At 37.2% G+C, this 16,573-nt stretch overlaps 1 protein-coding gene across 1 annotated transcript in view; it reads left to right on the top strand.

Moving 5' to 3' along the window:
* SVEP1 (sushi, von Willebrand factor type A, EGF and pentraxin domain containing 1) overlaps positions 1–16,573 on the top strand; it is a 200,297-nt gene that overhangs the window by 161,959 nt on the left and 21,765 nt on the right. The window contains exons 39-40 of the mRNA XM_042912469.1: positions 832–1,057; positions 3,571–3,726. Of these exons, the coding sequence (XP_042768403.1) occupies positions 832–1,057; positions 3,571–3,726 (382 nt within the window). The remainder of the gene's footprint in view (positions 1–831; positions 1,058–3,570; positions 3,727–16,573) is intronic.

Here is a 16,573-nt window from a genome sequence, read left to right as displayed (position 1 = left end):
TTCAACTTAAGCGGCAGCGTAGTACGGCAGTGAAAGCATGGACCCTGGAACCGGACTCTGGAACCAGACTCCGTAGGCAGGAATCTCAGCTCTGTCACTTCCTGGGGTATCTCTGGTGTCAGTCACATCATCTGCCAAATGGGAATAAAGATAATAATCATACCTACCCATAGGGTTGACATTAAAATTAAATCAATTAATATTTGTAGAGCACTTAGAACAGTGACTGGAATTTAATAAGTGCTATGTGAACATTCGCTGAATAAATAAATGCAAATTCTAAAAATCAGAGTATTTTAGAGCCAATTTGATTTGAGTTTGAATACCAAACTCATGGTTTGTTACATAACAGTATCTGCCTTTCAGGATTAAAAGAAATGCCCTCTATCAAGGACTTAGAACAGTGCTTGTCACAAATAGATACCCAATAAATATTAATTATGTCATATTCTTGTTAATATCTGAGTCTATTTTGGACTTTGTCTAGAATTTTTAGAACTGTTAACTATTTTCAGAATAAAAGTGAATTCAGTGTTAATATTACCTGCAAGAAAGGTAAATAATGTCAACAACATTTAAATCAACTGTAGGCTTGGTTAATCCTTGGCGTGGACAACTGAGGACTGATCTGATTGTCCTCGTTATGTTGTTTTTTTGTTTTGTTTTGTTTTGTTTTTTGCATGGCAGCGCCATTCCCTTGAGCTTTGAATCAGTTTTAATATGTCACATAAAATCTCCACTGAGTGTTGGAAACATCATCTTAAATCCAAGAATAAGTCACCAGCTGTATTGTACTCTCTTTAAGACACTCATTTGGCTTTTCCATTCCAGATGTCTAGAAGGTTACGTGATGGATACAACTGTAGACACATTCACCTGTCAGAAAGACGGTCATTGGTTTCCTGAGACAATCTCCTGCAGTCCTAAAAAATGTCCTCTGCCAGCAAATATAACACGTATACGTGTTCATGGGGATGATTTCAGTGTGAATAAGCAAGTTTCTGTGTCCTGTGAAGAAGGGTATATCTATGAGGGAGTTAACATATCAACATGTCAGGTAAGATTCACTGCCTTAGAACATGCATTTGTAACTCATTTACATATATTAAATGTGTGTGTGTCCACACAAGCAGTATTTTGCAGCCCTGAAAAAAAAAAATGTCTCAAGTTTCCAATTGTGTCAAGAATTTGAGAAGTTTTTTTGGTAGAAATATAAAGCATCTTTCTTTTCAATATTCCCATTTTTAAACTAAGAAAATGCCAAGAGTAGATAAAAAGTGCCAAAGTTAGATAAAGCGTTCAAATATCTATAACAAAATATTCATGAAAAATTAACCATAAGTCAGGTGGCTCATACATAAATCCTGTAAAGAGTGTCTTTGTGTGGGAACTGAGCCCTGATTGAGAGCAAATGTCTCTAGTTTTAGTAGAAAAAACAAAAGTCGCAGAAACAATAGAGTCAAATGCTGTCTCTGCTACCTACTACTTGTATGACTTTAAGAAAGTTACCTAAAATGCCTAAGCTTCAAGTTCCTTATTTGAAAAAAAAATGTGTATAACAGTGTGTGTCTTGTATGATTAGAACAAAAAACTAGAGAATTAATGGGGGAAAGGGCCTAGATCAACACCATAGATAGAAGATATTCCTAGCACATCCCCTTCTCCTAGCTTCCATAAGATGAGCCAGAGAAAGAAAAATAAAATGAGTTATTGATATATTCTTCTGTTTCTGGAGTTGGGAGAGGGAGGAGTTGAAGGTGGGGAGCAGGCTGCATGGTCTAGAAATAAGTTTTACCTTAAACATTCCTTTGAACTGCATCTCAGTATTTATAGGCTCTGTGGCCTTATGTTCCCCCAACTTGTTTTATTTGTAAATCAGTAATTGCAAGGATTTAATTAATGTTAATAAAGCATCTAGTACATGCCTGACACTTAGTAGGGACTCAAGAACTATTTCATTCTCCTCCCAGTTTTCCATTTATAAGTCATGCATACTCAGTGATTGGTTTCTGCCAAACCTAAAAACAGGAACATCACAGGAAGCAGGCCAGATGACTGGCGGGGGTACCACGCTGTCAAAATTGGTATCGTTTCCAGATTATCCCTTTTAGACTTAGAACTGAAGCAGTTTGAGGGGAAGCTTTTTCAAAGACCCTGAACTGTTTGAAGTAAGCTAATGGGAAATTCGTCCCACCACGTTTAAGGGAATAATTCAATGTTCTCCCAGAGCTTCTCCAGGTTGGGTGTATGAACAATCGAGTGCCCCTCCATGTGCCCCGTGGGACCCCAAACACTGGTGACTATGCTCTTTTTTTCTGAATCAGTAATTTATTTTTGACAACCCTCCTCACTTTCTCTACACAAGGTATGACCCCTAACCCTCACACAACTGAGTTTTGGGTTTGAATTTTCGTCCGAAAGGTAGAATAGACCCTTTATAAGTGTTTAGATGCACAAATTGTGTAACGCTATGTTCAGTGCCTAGAAATATTTTATCTTGATAGAGCAAAATGATTCTGTCCTTCATAGAATAAATGGATGAGAAGATCACTATGAAGTTTGAAACATGAGTACAGGAGGTCCAGCCTTTCCTGAAATGATGACCTATTACAGAATTACAAAGGTCCTATCAGTGTGGTATTGGTGTAGACTCAGCAGAAAGGAAAATGAGTGGAACGGAAGAAATAAATCCAAGTACATCTTGATAAAGGAGTCACCACAAGTCCATGGAGAAAGGAATCATTAGTAAACAAATTACTCTGTTATAATGAAGTAACCAATGAGGGGGGGGATTAAAATATGCCAAAACAGGTTTCAGATGTATCAAAAGAAAACAGTACTGTGTAGTTTTTAAAAGTTAATAGTAATACCCAGAACAATTTATGCAAAAAGGTATCTTTATTGAAGCACCATTCATAGTATTGAAAAATTAGATACAACTAACACTTCCGACACTAAGGGAATGGTTAACTATGAGGCAGACATACGTATAAAATTAATTCTGCCTCATACATAGAATAAAGGGTTTAGCCTGAAGTCCTGTTATTGACTGTTAATGAGCTCATGCACTGTTTCCTCAAGGAAAAGAGAAGAATATTAGCAAGAGAATAACAGTCTTTAAGGGAAACATCTGTGTATGCCTCACTTCACTTAAATAGAAGGTTGAAAAATGTTCACTCTGACCATGGCAGTGGGAAATAAAGTGAAAAGTGATGATAGATTGGTATCAGGATATAAGGATGCCCTGGAATATTTGTATCAACCATCCAGTCCTCATGCATCATAATGAAAACACACTTCTTGGCGTTCTTGATATTTTAATGGTTTCTATTAGGAAGAAAATGCTTGTTTTATGTGTTTGAGAAATGTCTAAAATTGTTCAGTGATAACTAACAAGGGCATCTAATAACTAATGTGTGTTTTCTAAGGCCACAGACTATACGTATCAGAAGTAGAACCAAATTCTGGGATCATCATTTTAGGGATTATTCTGCTCTGCCAATATTTGCAAACTTCATTCATACGTATTAACTCTTAAGTGTAACTTCTAATCTGTCATTTGTCATTTAGCTTGATGGCACCTGGGAGCCACCGTTTTCTGATGAATCCTGCAGTCCAGTTTCTTGTGGGAAACCTGAAAGTCCAGAACATGGGTTCGTGTTTGGCAGTAAATTTACTTTTGAAAGCACAGTTATTTATCAGTGTGAACCTGGCTATGAATTAGAGGTAAGTGAACAAACTGTTTAACTAGAATCAATTTGTTTTTTGAGTATTCTGGGAACATTTTTAGTATAATACCAATTTGTTTCACTGGTTCTGGTCCTAAAAGATTTTTTTATACTTTGTTACCTTACATCCTAACACTTTCCAAGAAATATTTGAAGTGACTTATAATTGGGGAGTCTGAGTGGCTCATTTAAGCGTCCAGCTTCGGCTCAGGTCCTGATCTCCCAGTCCACAGGTTCAAGTCCCACGCTGGACCCTGTGCTGACAGCCCAGAGCCAGGAGCCTGCTTCAGATTCTGTGACTCCCTCTCTCTGCCCCTCCCCTGCTTGCACTCTGTCTCTCTTTCTCTCTCTCTCAAAAATAAATAAACATTAAAAAAAAAAGTTGGGGGGCGGAGCCTGAGTGGCTCAGTCGGTTAAGCGTCCAACTTCACCTCAGGTCATGATCTCACGGTCCCTGAGTTCAAGCCCCACGTCAGGCCTGTGCTGACAGCCCAGAGCCTAGAGGCTGCTTTGGATTCTGTGTCTCCCTCTCTCTCTGCCCCTCCTCCGCTCACACTCTCTCTCTCAAAAATAAACGTTAAAATCATTTTTTTTTATTTTCTTAAATGACTTATAATTTTAAAAAAACAAAGTAAGTCTCAAATTACAAAAGAATCAGAGCCATGAAAAGGAAGAGGAAACTAGTATACCAGCCACAAGACTTTTATTGTTACTTTAGTTGGCCATTTAAACTTGTGTTTTGGCCTCTTGTTAAATCCTACTGTGTAACAGGCCAGGCCATCTGTCACTGTGGGGAGGTAACCATAGGGACTGACGTACGCAAACTAGGATTTCCTCAAGCAATGGGTTTAAATACTTTGGAGAGTTCTTGGTAGAGATCCTAGGTTGCCACCTGGCAGGTGTGGCCTGAAAATCCTCAGAGCAGTTCTAGCTGAATACCAAGTTAGTCGCAAGACCACTCCTGGTTTGTAACATTAAAACCCCATCAGCAGCATCTCTGTCTTCCTATTTACTTTGGTGGGAAACCTGCATTTTTTTTTTTAAGTTTTTATTTTAATCACCCAGTGATCATCATGGCAAGTGCACTCCTAATCCTCATCACCTGTTTCACCTGTTCCCCCCACCTCCCTCCCTCCTGGTCACCATCAGTTTGTTCTCTATAGCTAAGTGTCTGTTTCTTGCTTTGTCTCTCTCTTTTTATCCCCCTTTGTTCATTTTTTTTGTTTCTTAAATTCCACATATGAGTGAAATCATATGATATTTGTCTTTCTCTGACTGACTTATTTCGCTTAGCATTATACTCCCTAGATCCATCCATGTCATTGCAAATGGCAAGATTTCAGCCTTTTTATGGCTAATATTCCATTCCGTTCCATTCCGCAAACTCACCAATACCTGCTGTTTCTTGTGTTTTTGATTTTAGCCATTCTGACAGGTGTGAGGTGATATCTCATTGTAGTTTTGATTTGCATTTCCCTGATGATGAGGGATGTTAAGCATTTTTTCATGTATCTGTTGGCCATTTGTATGTCTTCTGTGGAGAAATGTCTGTTCATGTCTTCTGCCCATTTTTAATTGGGTTATTTGTTTTGGATGTGTTGAGTTATATAAGTACTTTATATATTTTGGATACTAACCCTATATCGAATATGTCATTTGCAAACATCTTCTCCCATTCCATAGGTTGCCCTTTAGTTTTGTTGATTGTTTCCTTCACTATGCAGAAGCTTTTCTTTTTTTAAGATTTATTATCTTTAAGTAATCTCTACATACAACGTGGGGCTTGAACTCACAACCCCAAGATCAAGAGTTGTATGCTCCACCAACTGAGCCAGCCAGGCACCCCTGTAGAAGATTTTTATTTTGATGTAGTGCCAATAGTTTATTTTTGCTTTTGTTTCTCTTGCCTGAGGAGACCTATCTAGAAAAATGTTGCTATGACTGATATCATAGAGACTACTGCTTATGTTTTCCTCTAGGAATTTATGGTTCAAGTCTCACATTTAGATCTTTAATCCATTTTAAATGTATTTTTGTGTATGGTGCAAGAAAGTGGTCTAACTTCATTTTTTGGCATGTTGCCATCCAGTTTTTCCAACACCATTTGTGGAAGAGACTGCCTTTTTTCCACTGGATATTCTTTCCTGCCTTATCAAAGAGTAGTTGACCATAAATTGTTGGTTTATTTCTGCATTTTGTTCTGTCTCATTGATCTGTGTGTCTTTTTGTGTGTGTCAGTACCATACTGTTTTGATGATTACAGTTTTGTTATGTGACTTAAGTCTGGAATTGTGAGGTCTCCAGCTGTGCTTTTTTTTTTTTCAAGATTGCTTTGGCGATTCAGGGTCTTTTATGGTTCCATACAAATGTTAGGATTATTTGTTCCAGTTATGTGAAAAATGCTGTTGGTATTTTGATGGGGATTTCATTAAAGGTGTAAATTGCTTTGGGTATTATAGACATTTTAACGATATTATTTCTTCCAATCCACGACCATGGGATGTTTTTCCATTTCTTTCTGTCATCTTCAATTTCTTTCATCAGTGTTTTATAGTTTTCAGAGTACAGGTCTTTCACCTCTTTGGTTAGTTTTATTCTAAGTATCTTATTATTTTGGGTGCAGTTATAAATGGGATTGTTTTCTGAATTTCTCTTTCTGTTGCTTCATTATTGGTGTATAGAAATGCAACAGATTTCTGTGGATTGATTTTGAATCCTGTGATTTTACTGAATTTGTTTATCAGTTCTAGAAGTTTTTTGGTGGAGTCTTGGGTTTTCTATATAGAGTATCATGTCTTCTTCAAACAGTGCAAGTTTGACTTCTTCCTTACCAGTTTGGATGCCTTTTATTTCTTCTTTTTGTCTGATTGCTGTAGCTAGGACTTCCAGTACTATGTTGAATAAAAGTGGTAAGAGTGGACATCCTTGTCTTTTTCCTGACCTTAGGAGAAAAGCTCTCATGTTTTCCCCATTGAGGATGATGTTAGCTGTGGGTTTTTCATATATGGCTTTTATTATGTTGAGATATGCTCCCTCTAAACCTACTTTGTTGAGGGTTTTTTTTTTTATTGTGAATGGATGTTGTACTTTGTCAAATGCTTTCTCTGTATCTATTGAAAAGATCTTATGGTTCTTATCCTTTCTCTTACTGATACAATGTATCATGTTGATTGATTTGTGAATATTGAATCATCCTTGCAACCAAGGAATAAATCCCAATTGATCGTGGTGAATGATTTTTTAACATGTTGTTGCATTTGATTTGCTAGTACTTTGTTGAGAATACTTGCATCTATGTTCATCAAAGATACTGGCCTATAGTTCTCTTTTTTTGTGATGTCTTTATCTGGTTTTGGTATCAGGGTAATGCTGGCCTCATAGAATGAATTTGGAAGTTTTCCTTCCTGGTCTGTTTTTTGGAATATTTTGAGAAAGTATGGGTATTAACTCTTCTTTAAATGTTTGCTAGAATTCACTTGTGAAGCCATCTGATCCTGGACTTTGGTGGCTATCAGTCTGTTCAAGTTTTCTATTGCTTCCTATTTCAGTTTTGGTAGTTTCTATGTTTCTAGGAATTTTTCCATTTCTTCCAGGTTGTCCAGTTTTTTGGCATATGGTTTTTCATAATATTCTCTTAAAAATATTTGTATTTCTGTGGTGTTGTTTGTTATTTCTCCTCTCTCATTGGTGATTTTATGTCTCTGAGGCCGTTTTCTTCTCTTTTTGATAAGTCTAGCTAGGTGGATTTCATTGATTTTTTTTCACAGAACCAGCTCCTGGTTTCATGTATCTGTTCTATTTTTTTCATTTTCTATATCATTTATTTCTGCTCTTATCTTTATTATTTACTTCCTTCTGCTGGTTTCAGGTTTTGCTTGTTGTTCTTTTTCTAGCTCCTTTAGGTGTAAGGTTAGGTTGTTTATGTGAGATTTTCTTGGTTCTGGAGGTGGCCTATACTGCTATAAACTTCCCTCTTTGTAAGCATTTTTGATGCATCCAGAGGTTTTGAGCTGATGTGTTTTCATTTTCATTTGTTTCGTTGTATTTTTTATTTCTCCTTTTATTTCCAAGTTGACCCATTCATTGTTTAAGGCATTTTATTTAGCCTGCATGTATTTGTGTTTTTTCTAGATTTTTTTCTTGTGGTTGATTTCTGTTTTTATGGTGTTGTGATCAGAGAAGATGCATGGTATGACTTTTATCTTTTTGAATTTGTTGAGGCTTGTTTTGTGACTTAATATGTGATCTGGAAAATGTCCCATGTGTGCTTGAAAAGAATGCCTAATCTGCTATTTTAGGATTGAATGCTCTGAATATTTCCGTTAAATCCATGTGTTCCAGTGTGTCATTCAAGGCCATTGTTTCCTTGTTGACTTTTTGTTTTGATGATCTGTCCATTGATTGAAGTGGAGTGTTGAAGTCCCCTACTATTATTGTATTACTGTCAATTAGATCCTTTATGTTTGTAATTAACTATTTTATGTGTTTGGGTGCTTCATGTTGAAGGCATAATTATTTACAATTGTTATATCTTCTTGTTAGATTTTCCCCTTTATTATTATATAGTGTCTTTCTTTGTCTCGCATTACAGTCTTTGTTTTAGTCTGTTTTCTCTTATATAAGTATTGCATCTCTGGCTTACTTTTGACACCCAGGTACGTGATAGTTGTTTCTCCCGTCCCCTCACTTTCAGTTGATAGGTGTCTTTAGGCCTAAAATGAGTTTCTTGTAGACAACATATATAGATGGGTTTTGTTTTTTTTTTATCCATTCTGTCACCCTATGTCTTTTGATTGGAGCATTTAGTCCATTTACATTCAAAGTAATTATTGACATATATATTTATTGCCATTTTATTACTTGTTTTGTGGTTGTTTCTGAAGATTTTCTCTGATCCTTTCTTATCGTTCTCTCTTTCATGTTTTACTGATTTTCTTTAGTAAGACATTTGGATTTCTTTCTCTTCATTCTTCGCATATTTATTAGTGGTTTTTAATTTGAGGTTACCATTAGGTTTGTATATAACATCTTCTGTATATAGTACTCTATATTAAGTTGATGGTCATTTAAGTTTGAACCCATTCTTTACTCCTCTTCTCCCCACATTTTAGGTATATGGTGTCATATTTTATATCTTTTTTATTTTGTGAGTTCCTTGACTGACTTTTACAGAAATACTCATTTTTATTGCTTTGTGTTTCTTACCTTCATACTTGTCATTTTTGGTCTTTCCTTTCCAACCAAAGAGTCCCCTTTAATATTTCTTGCAAGGCCGGTTTAGTGGTCACAAACTCCATTAATTTTTGTTTTTCCAGGAAACTCTTTATCTCTGCTTCTATTCTGAATGAGCCTTGCTGGATAGAATATTCTTGGCTGTAGACTTTTTCTCATTCTGCACTTCGAATATATCATGCCTCTCTTTTCTGGCTTGTAAAGTTTTTGCTGAAAAATTCACTGATAGCCTTATGGGATTTCCTTTGTATGTAACTGTCTTCTTTTGTCTTGCTGCTTTTAATATTTTTCTTTATCACTATATTTTGCCATTTTAGTTATAATATGTCTTAGCGTGGATCTGCTTTTGTTGATTTTGTTGGGGGTTCTCTGTGCCTCCTGGATCTGAATATCTGTTTCTGTCCCCTGATTAGGAAAGTTCTCAGATATTATTTCTTCAAATAAATTCTTTACTGCCTTTTCTCTGTCTTCTCCTGAGACTCCAATAATACATGGAGTCACTGAGTTCCTTAAGTCTGTCCTCATTTTTCATAATTATTTTTTTTTCCTCTTTTTTACAGCTTGATTACTTTTCATTACTCTGTTCTATGTCATTAATTCATTTCCTTGCTTCTTCCAGCCTGCTGTTCATTCCATTAAGCATGTTGCTCATTTTGGTTTTTGAGCCCTTTGTCTGCTATGTTATTCCTTATCTCTGTTAATGTCACTGATGTCCTCTACTCTTTTCTCAAGTCCAGTGAGTATCCTTATGATCATTGCTAAACATTCCATCAGGCATGTTACTTATATCTGTCTTGCTTAGATCTTTGGCTGTGGCCTTGTCCTTTCTTTCATTTGGACAGATTCCTCTGTCTTCTCATTTTGTCTAACTCTCTGTGCCAGTTTCTCTGTGTTAGGAAAGTCAGCTACATCTCTTGTTCTTGAGGGTAATGGCTTTATGAAGAAGAGGTCTGTAGTACCCTGCACTGTAGTGTCCCTTTTTCCCCAGGGCCTGGTGCTTCTGAGAGTAACTCCAATGTGTGCTGCATGTGCTCTGATTTTGTTTCCTGGCTTCGTTATACTTCAGGCCAGTGGTCTGCAGAGGTTCTCTTTGCCTATTGTGAGCAGTGTTTGTCCCTGACCTGAATGTGGCACATTTTAACTAGGTGTGTTCTGGTCTGTTTGTGAAATGAGATCTGTCACCACCACCACCACCAGAAGTAAGGTCTTCCAAAACTCCCAGATTGAGAGATGAGGTGTTGGCAGGGGTTTAGACTGTACCTCTGAGGGAGAGGTCTGCTACACTGGGACTGAGGCAAGCATGACTGGGAAGCAGGGTTCTTCTGGAGTATGGGATGGCATGGTTTGGTGTAAGCAAGTTAGGTAGTGAGTGTCAGCACTGTGCTGGTTCCTGCAGGTAGCTCTGGGCTTATGCTGAGGGGAGGGGAGGGAAATGGCACCTGCTAGTTCCTTTGTTCCCAGATGGGTCTGCTGTGAGCACTACCTCTCTAGGACATGCTCCGAGATAAGCAACTAACCTTCCCACTGTATGCCCCAGGCATTCTTCAGATCACTGTGTCCACACTGTATGTCCAAGGATGTTTGCCTGCCTTCTCTCTAAGAGCAGCCCCAATGTCCTCTGAGCTCTTCTAGACAAGCATACTGATCTTTAAAACTCCAGGCTTGGGGCGCCTGGGTGGCTTGGTGGGTTAAGCGTCCGGCTTCGGCTCAGGTCATGATCTCCCGGTCCGTGAGTTCGAGCCCCACGTCGGGCTCTGTGCTGACAGCTCAGAGCCTGGAGCCTGTTTCGGATTCTGTGTTTCCCTCTCTCTCTGCTCCTCCCCTGTTCATGCTCTGTCTGTCTCTGTCTCAAAAATAAATAAGCATTAAAAAAAAAAATTAAAAAAAAAAACAAAAAACAACTCCAGGCTTGAAGCCCTGCTGGTTGCCAGAACTCATGAAATACAGGCTCTCTTGATTTCCAAGCCAATTGCTATGGGAATTTGTTTTCCCTGTGCACTCCTCTCATGCTATTCTGCCTCTCACCCTTCTCTGTGACTGCAGCTTTCTTCCCACTGCAATGACCACAATCTGTTTCTCTCTCAAACTGTATTTCTTCACTTCCTACCTTCTTCCATGTGACCTCTTCTCTCCCTTAAGTTGTGGATGCTGTTCTGCTAGTGTTCAAGTTGATTTGGGGGGGGGGGGGGGGGGGGGTATTTAGTATGATTTGATAGTTATTTAGTTGTATGTGCGGGATGAGGCAAGTCTAGGGTCCTCCTCCATTGCCATTCTCCCCTCCTCTCGGGAGTCAGTTTTGCTGAAGATTGATTATATCATCAAACTTGAAATTTAAGAGACATGTTTATATTTCATAATGCCATCATCTGGTTTTTCAGGAAACTTCTTTCCTGTTTTTATTGTGGTAATGGTATTTAAATAGGGGTTTTACAGAAGTATTCATTGCCAGTGATTTGTTAAATTTGTATAGTATGTTCTATTATTTTTTGAGCATGCAATCAGAATTGTCATAACATAGGTCCATGAAAACTGGAACTAGACATATATGGATCTTATTTCATTTTCTTAAAAGATTTTTAAAAAAAAGAAAAGAAGGAGGATAATGTAATGGTTGATTACAATTGGAGAGTTTTTCTGTTTTTGAAATTTATTTCTTCATGTTAGATTACTAATCTTGCATTTTCTTAAGAAGTAAAGTGGTATAAAATTTAAACTTAATAATTGAAATTTAATATTTAACAACTTGATGGGTCATTAAATTTGAGGAAGTAGATAATTTACCTTAAAAATTTTTGCAAATACCTTAGTGTTAACTATAAAATTGAGAAGAAGTGCTATAGCCATAGTTCTCATTCTAGGCTACATGTTAGAAACATCTTAGAAACTTGTTTTAGAAAATTTTTTAATGTGTATTTATTTATTTTGAGAGAGAGAGCATGCATACAAGTAGGGGAGGGGGTGAGAGAGAGGGAGAGAGAGAATCCCAAGCAGGCTCCACATTGTCAGCACACAGCCTGACCCGGAGCTCTATCTCATGAACTGCGAGATCGTGACCTGAGCTGAAATCAAGAGTCAGATGCTCAACCAACTGAGCCACCCAGGTTCCCCTTATCTTAGAAACTTTTAAAAATTGTTAATGTCCAGCTACTATCAGAAATAACCAATGCCAGGTCTGGTACATGAAATATAAAAGATTAGCTAAGAAAACTTGTCCTGTGAGATAGCAGGGAACTTATCAAAGCCTACGTGTCAAAAAGCCTGGAGGGTCAACTGGACGAGGCTCCCACAGGCCAACATAAGACCATTTGGGCTTCAATAAGGTAGTAACTTAATGGACTGAAACACATCAAATATGTCATGAGTAATAGTAGACTCATAATGACACTAAAGAAAATTAGTTGGTAACCAATATTAGAAGATGCTTATGAACAAATTCATTATTTTGAAAACAGACAATAAAAGAAGAATTGTCTTTTCCAGGCTAGCTGCATGACTAGAAAACCAGTAGTAGATGAGGGAAGCTTCCCTTTATAGAAGTATTTCAGTCAATAAATAATAGGATTTAAATCTCAGAGTTTGCAGTTCTTAGGAACTAATGGATGTAGGTCATCATCATGGCTACTGGTGTTAGAAAAAATAGAAGCAAACAGATGTTATGTGCCTCTGGATGGAAAAACACACCATATGAAAAAGTCTCGCCAAACAAAATTTTTTTTTGAATTTGAATCTTATAAAATCTCTAAATCCCGACAACCGACACCAAAGACGGAAGGACATGCTACGTGACACCACCATGGAGCAATCAGCAAAATTCTGTCTGTAGAAATGGCTACAGAACAAAGGACCCAGTTTCCCAGTTGCTAAAACAAATAAGTTGGCAGTGTAAGGGAGAAATAGAAGGAACCTATAGATTTAAAAAGGTTCATAAACCAGGTAGACTTATTTTGGTCCCGATTCAACTGAACTACAAAATAATCAGTTACAAAATTTATGCAACAATTGGAAATTTGACTGCTAACAGGATTAGATTAATATTAAGGAATTATCATTTTTAAGCTGTGGTAATGTTATTGGTTATTGTGGTTATAGTTCTAAGAACGCTCATCTTTTAGAGATTCATACTGAAATAACTACTGTTAAATGATTTGATATCTGGGAGTTGCTGTAAAATAATGTGAGTTTTTAGGAAGGGAGTGGGGCTTAGAGGAAACAAGTTTGGCTTTGAATCAATTGTGTAAGGTGGGTGATGGTTATGTGGGAGTTTGTTACTCTTCTTTCTACTTTTACATTTTTCATGTGTTTGAGTTTTTCCATGAGACAAGATTTTAAAAGCTACCAATACCTACTGTCACCCCTGGCTAATTAATTCAGTACCTCTGTCAGTTGGGTCCGGGGCGGCAGCATCTTTTTAAAAGTTTCCCAGGTGATTCCAATGTATGGCCAGGACTAGGACAGAGAACCACTCTGAGACATCACTCAGTGTTTCTCAAAGTGCGGTCTATGAACCCGTTGCTTGTGAATCATCTGAGAAGTTCAAAAAAGGAGTGTACATTCCTAGGCTGCGACCCTCTAAAAATAGGACCTATGGGTTTGCATTTTTTTTTTTAATTTTTTTTTTAACGTTTATTTATTCTTGAGACAGAGAGAGACAGAGCATGAACGGGGGAGGGGCAGAGAGAGAGGGAGACACAGAATCGGAAGCAGGCTCCAGGCTCTGAGCCATCAGCCCAAAGCCCGACGCGGGGCTCGAACTCACGGACCGTGAGATCGTGACCTGAGCTGAAGTCAGACGCTTAACCGACTGAGCCACCCAGGCGCCCCAAGGGTTTGCATTTTTAACAAGCACTCCAGATGGCAAGGGTCAGTGGCTGGAAAGTGGTTAAGAATAGCAACATGGTCCCAGCAGACCTCTGTTACAAGCTCTGTCTCTCACTGGACGAGAAGTATTAAGAGAATAAATCAAACCTCTCTGCCGCTGTTTCCTCTCTGTTTTGTCTACACTAGAAATTTGATAGCGACCTTTGCAAGGTTACTGCAAGGGCTGAAGATTTAAAAAGTGGCAAGCACTGCCTTTTATGCATGGTTCCAGTTCAGTATAGGGCAATTACTGTGATCCCTACTACTATTTGTATTGTTACCCAAATCAGGCAAAGCAATTTGGACAATCAATGTCAGTCATGTTAAATTCTTCCGCTTTGTAAGTAAGTTACTGTTTATATGTACAATAAACAACTTTCTTAAGCCACCTAAGTCTCAGAAATTTTACCACACATGCAATCTTCTTGAAATAAAATTACTATAGGAAATTGAGGAATAAATCAAAATAAATAACTCAAAAATGGGCTAGTCATTTTATAAAATCACTAGTGAACAATAAAGTAGTTGTGATGATTCTAAAGCATTGTAAGTATCTAACCTAATGGTTGATCATGCAAAAACACTATGTCAAAAATAGTTACTGGATGTTAATCTGGATCTAAAACTCCAGCTTCATTCATCAAAAACAAGAGATGTAAAGGGACAGAGAGAAAAAAAGTCAAAAGGAAAAGTATGATGAAATTCGCAGCGTAACTGTGGAGGGAGCCCAAAGACAGCATTTGATTTTTTTTTTACATCAATAATTACAGAAAATAGATTTATTTGAGTTTCTGTTGGAATTAAAAATTGGCATAGTCAAAACAGAATATTTATTATTCAAATCGTTAGATGAAAGAGAAGGGAAAAATAGTGGGGAAAATGCTCAACTATTAACTGAAATTAACTACTTGACTGTAGTCCACTCTGGAAGTACCTAAATAGGGAACTGGCTTTAATGGCTTGTCATACACTTCCTCAAAATTAATAAAAACTCACAAACTAAAATAGCACATTTTCCTGTGCATACGTAAGTATATAAGTGTAGAAAAAGCATGGCAAATGTTAACAGTGTTTGTCTCTGGATGGAGAATCCTGAAAAACCCCATTTTTCATTTGTATTTTCCAAAATTTCTATAATCAACACACATAACTTTTTTCAATAAGAAAAAAAATAATGACTGTATATCAAAAGAAACATTTTCTTAATTGATTCAATTATTTTCTTGGAAAGTCAGGAGAGTAACCTTCCACCAAAGCCAATGGAATCTTTATAGGTAAAGATTTATCAATAAACTGATAGCTCAAAGAAAATATCTTTGATAAAGAATAAGGATGAAAGGCATCAGTCAGATCAAACCAAAATAGAGGCAATAGCTCGTTTTCAGACTTCTTGCTAATGTAGAACACAGCTTCAAGACAATATGATATCCAAAGGGCTCTGAGCAATGAAGAAACAGGTGACAAAATCCATGTGCATATACTGACTTAGAATTAAGGTCCCTAAAACTTTACTTAGAACCTAATCTTTTTAAACATATATTACAAAATTTTATTTATCTTAGTTTTCCATAGTAGCTAAGGAATTTAAAGCATGGAGAAGCATTATCATTAGGAACACTGATGATTACAGTAAAAGATAACCAACAAAGAGGGAAGAAACAAAGACTCATAAAAATTATATCCAGAAGTCAAAGAATAGTAATCTTAGTCCATATATGCCTATAATAACTATAGAGGACCAACTGCCTATATAGCCATCAAGGGCTATGGGATATTGAAAAATATGCAAAAATATATTCAGAATAATAATCATAAAATTTTTCAAGTAAATTATATTCATTTTTTTAAATTATCCTTTATTTTTTTTTAACATTTTTATTTATTATTGAGAGATAGAGAAAGACAGAGCATGAGCAGGGGAGAGGCAGAGAGAGGAGGAGACACCGAATCCGAAGCAGGCTCCAGGCTCAGAGCTGTCAGCACAGAGCCCGACACGGGGCTCGAACTCACAAACCACGAGATCATGACCTGAGCTGAAGTCGGACGCTCAACCGACTGAGCCACCCAGGCGCCCCATTGTTTTACTTTATTTAAGAAGGCAGGGAAATACATTTTAGAAAGATTTTTACCCCAAATAAAATTTTGAATGCTTGGGCCCTTAGTAGGATAAATTTTTCTTTTTTTTTCTTTTTTTTTTAATTTTTTTAACGTTTATTTATTTTGAGAGACAGAGACAGAGCATGAGTGGGGGAGGGGCAGAGAGAGAGAGGGAGATACAGAATCTGAAGCAGGCTCCAGGCTCTGAGCTATCAGCACACAGCCCGATGCGGGGCTCGAACCCGTGAACTGTGAGACCATGACCTGAGCTGAAGTCGGATGCTGACCTTACTGAGCCACCCAGGTGCCCCAGGATAAATTTATCTTTAATGGTTAAGTTACATTGCCAAAAATTCACTCTTCATACCCGTAAGATATCTTAACTTGTTTTATGTTCAAAACTATAAGGTGTAACAATGCCAATTCACATTCTTGGCCATACCTCTCTCAGGTACTGAAAAATAAATTCAATTCAAAATATTTTTAAAACTTACTCAGCAAATATACCTCTTTGACATTTCAAACATGTTTTTGATCGACCTTTGCTATTGGTTATAATCAGATGTCAGGTCAGTAGAAAGTGAAATAAAATCTGTACTTTAATTACACTGCTCAGCCAGGGTATGAAGTTTGAAGTAATTTGATGAAAGCATTTTTGA

Source organism: Panthera leo, chromosome D4, assembly GCF_018350215.1.
Source record: "Panthera leo isolate Ple1 chromosome D4, P.leo_Ple1_pat1.1, whole genome shotgun sequence".
NCBI lineage: Eukaryota > Metazoa > Chordata > Mammalia > Carnivora > Felidae > Panthera > Panthera leo.
This window is presented reverse-complemented; position numbering and strand designations above follow the sequence as displayed.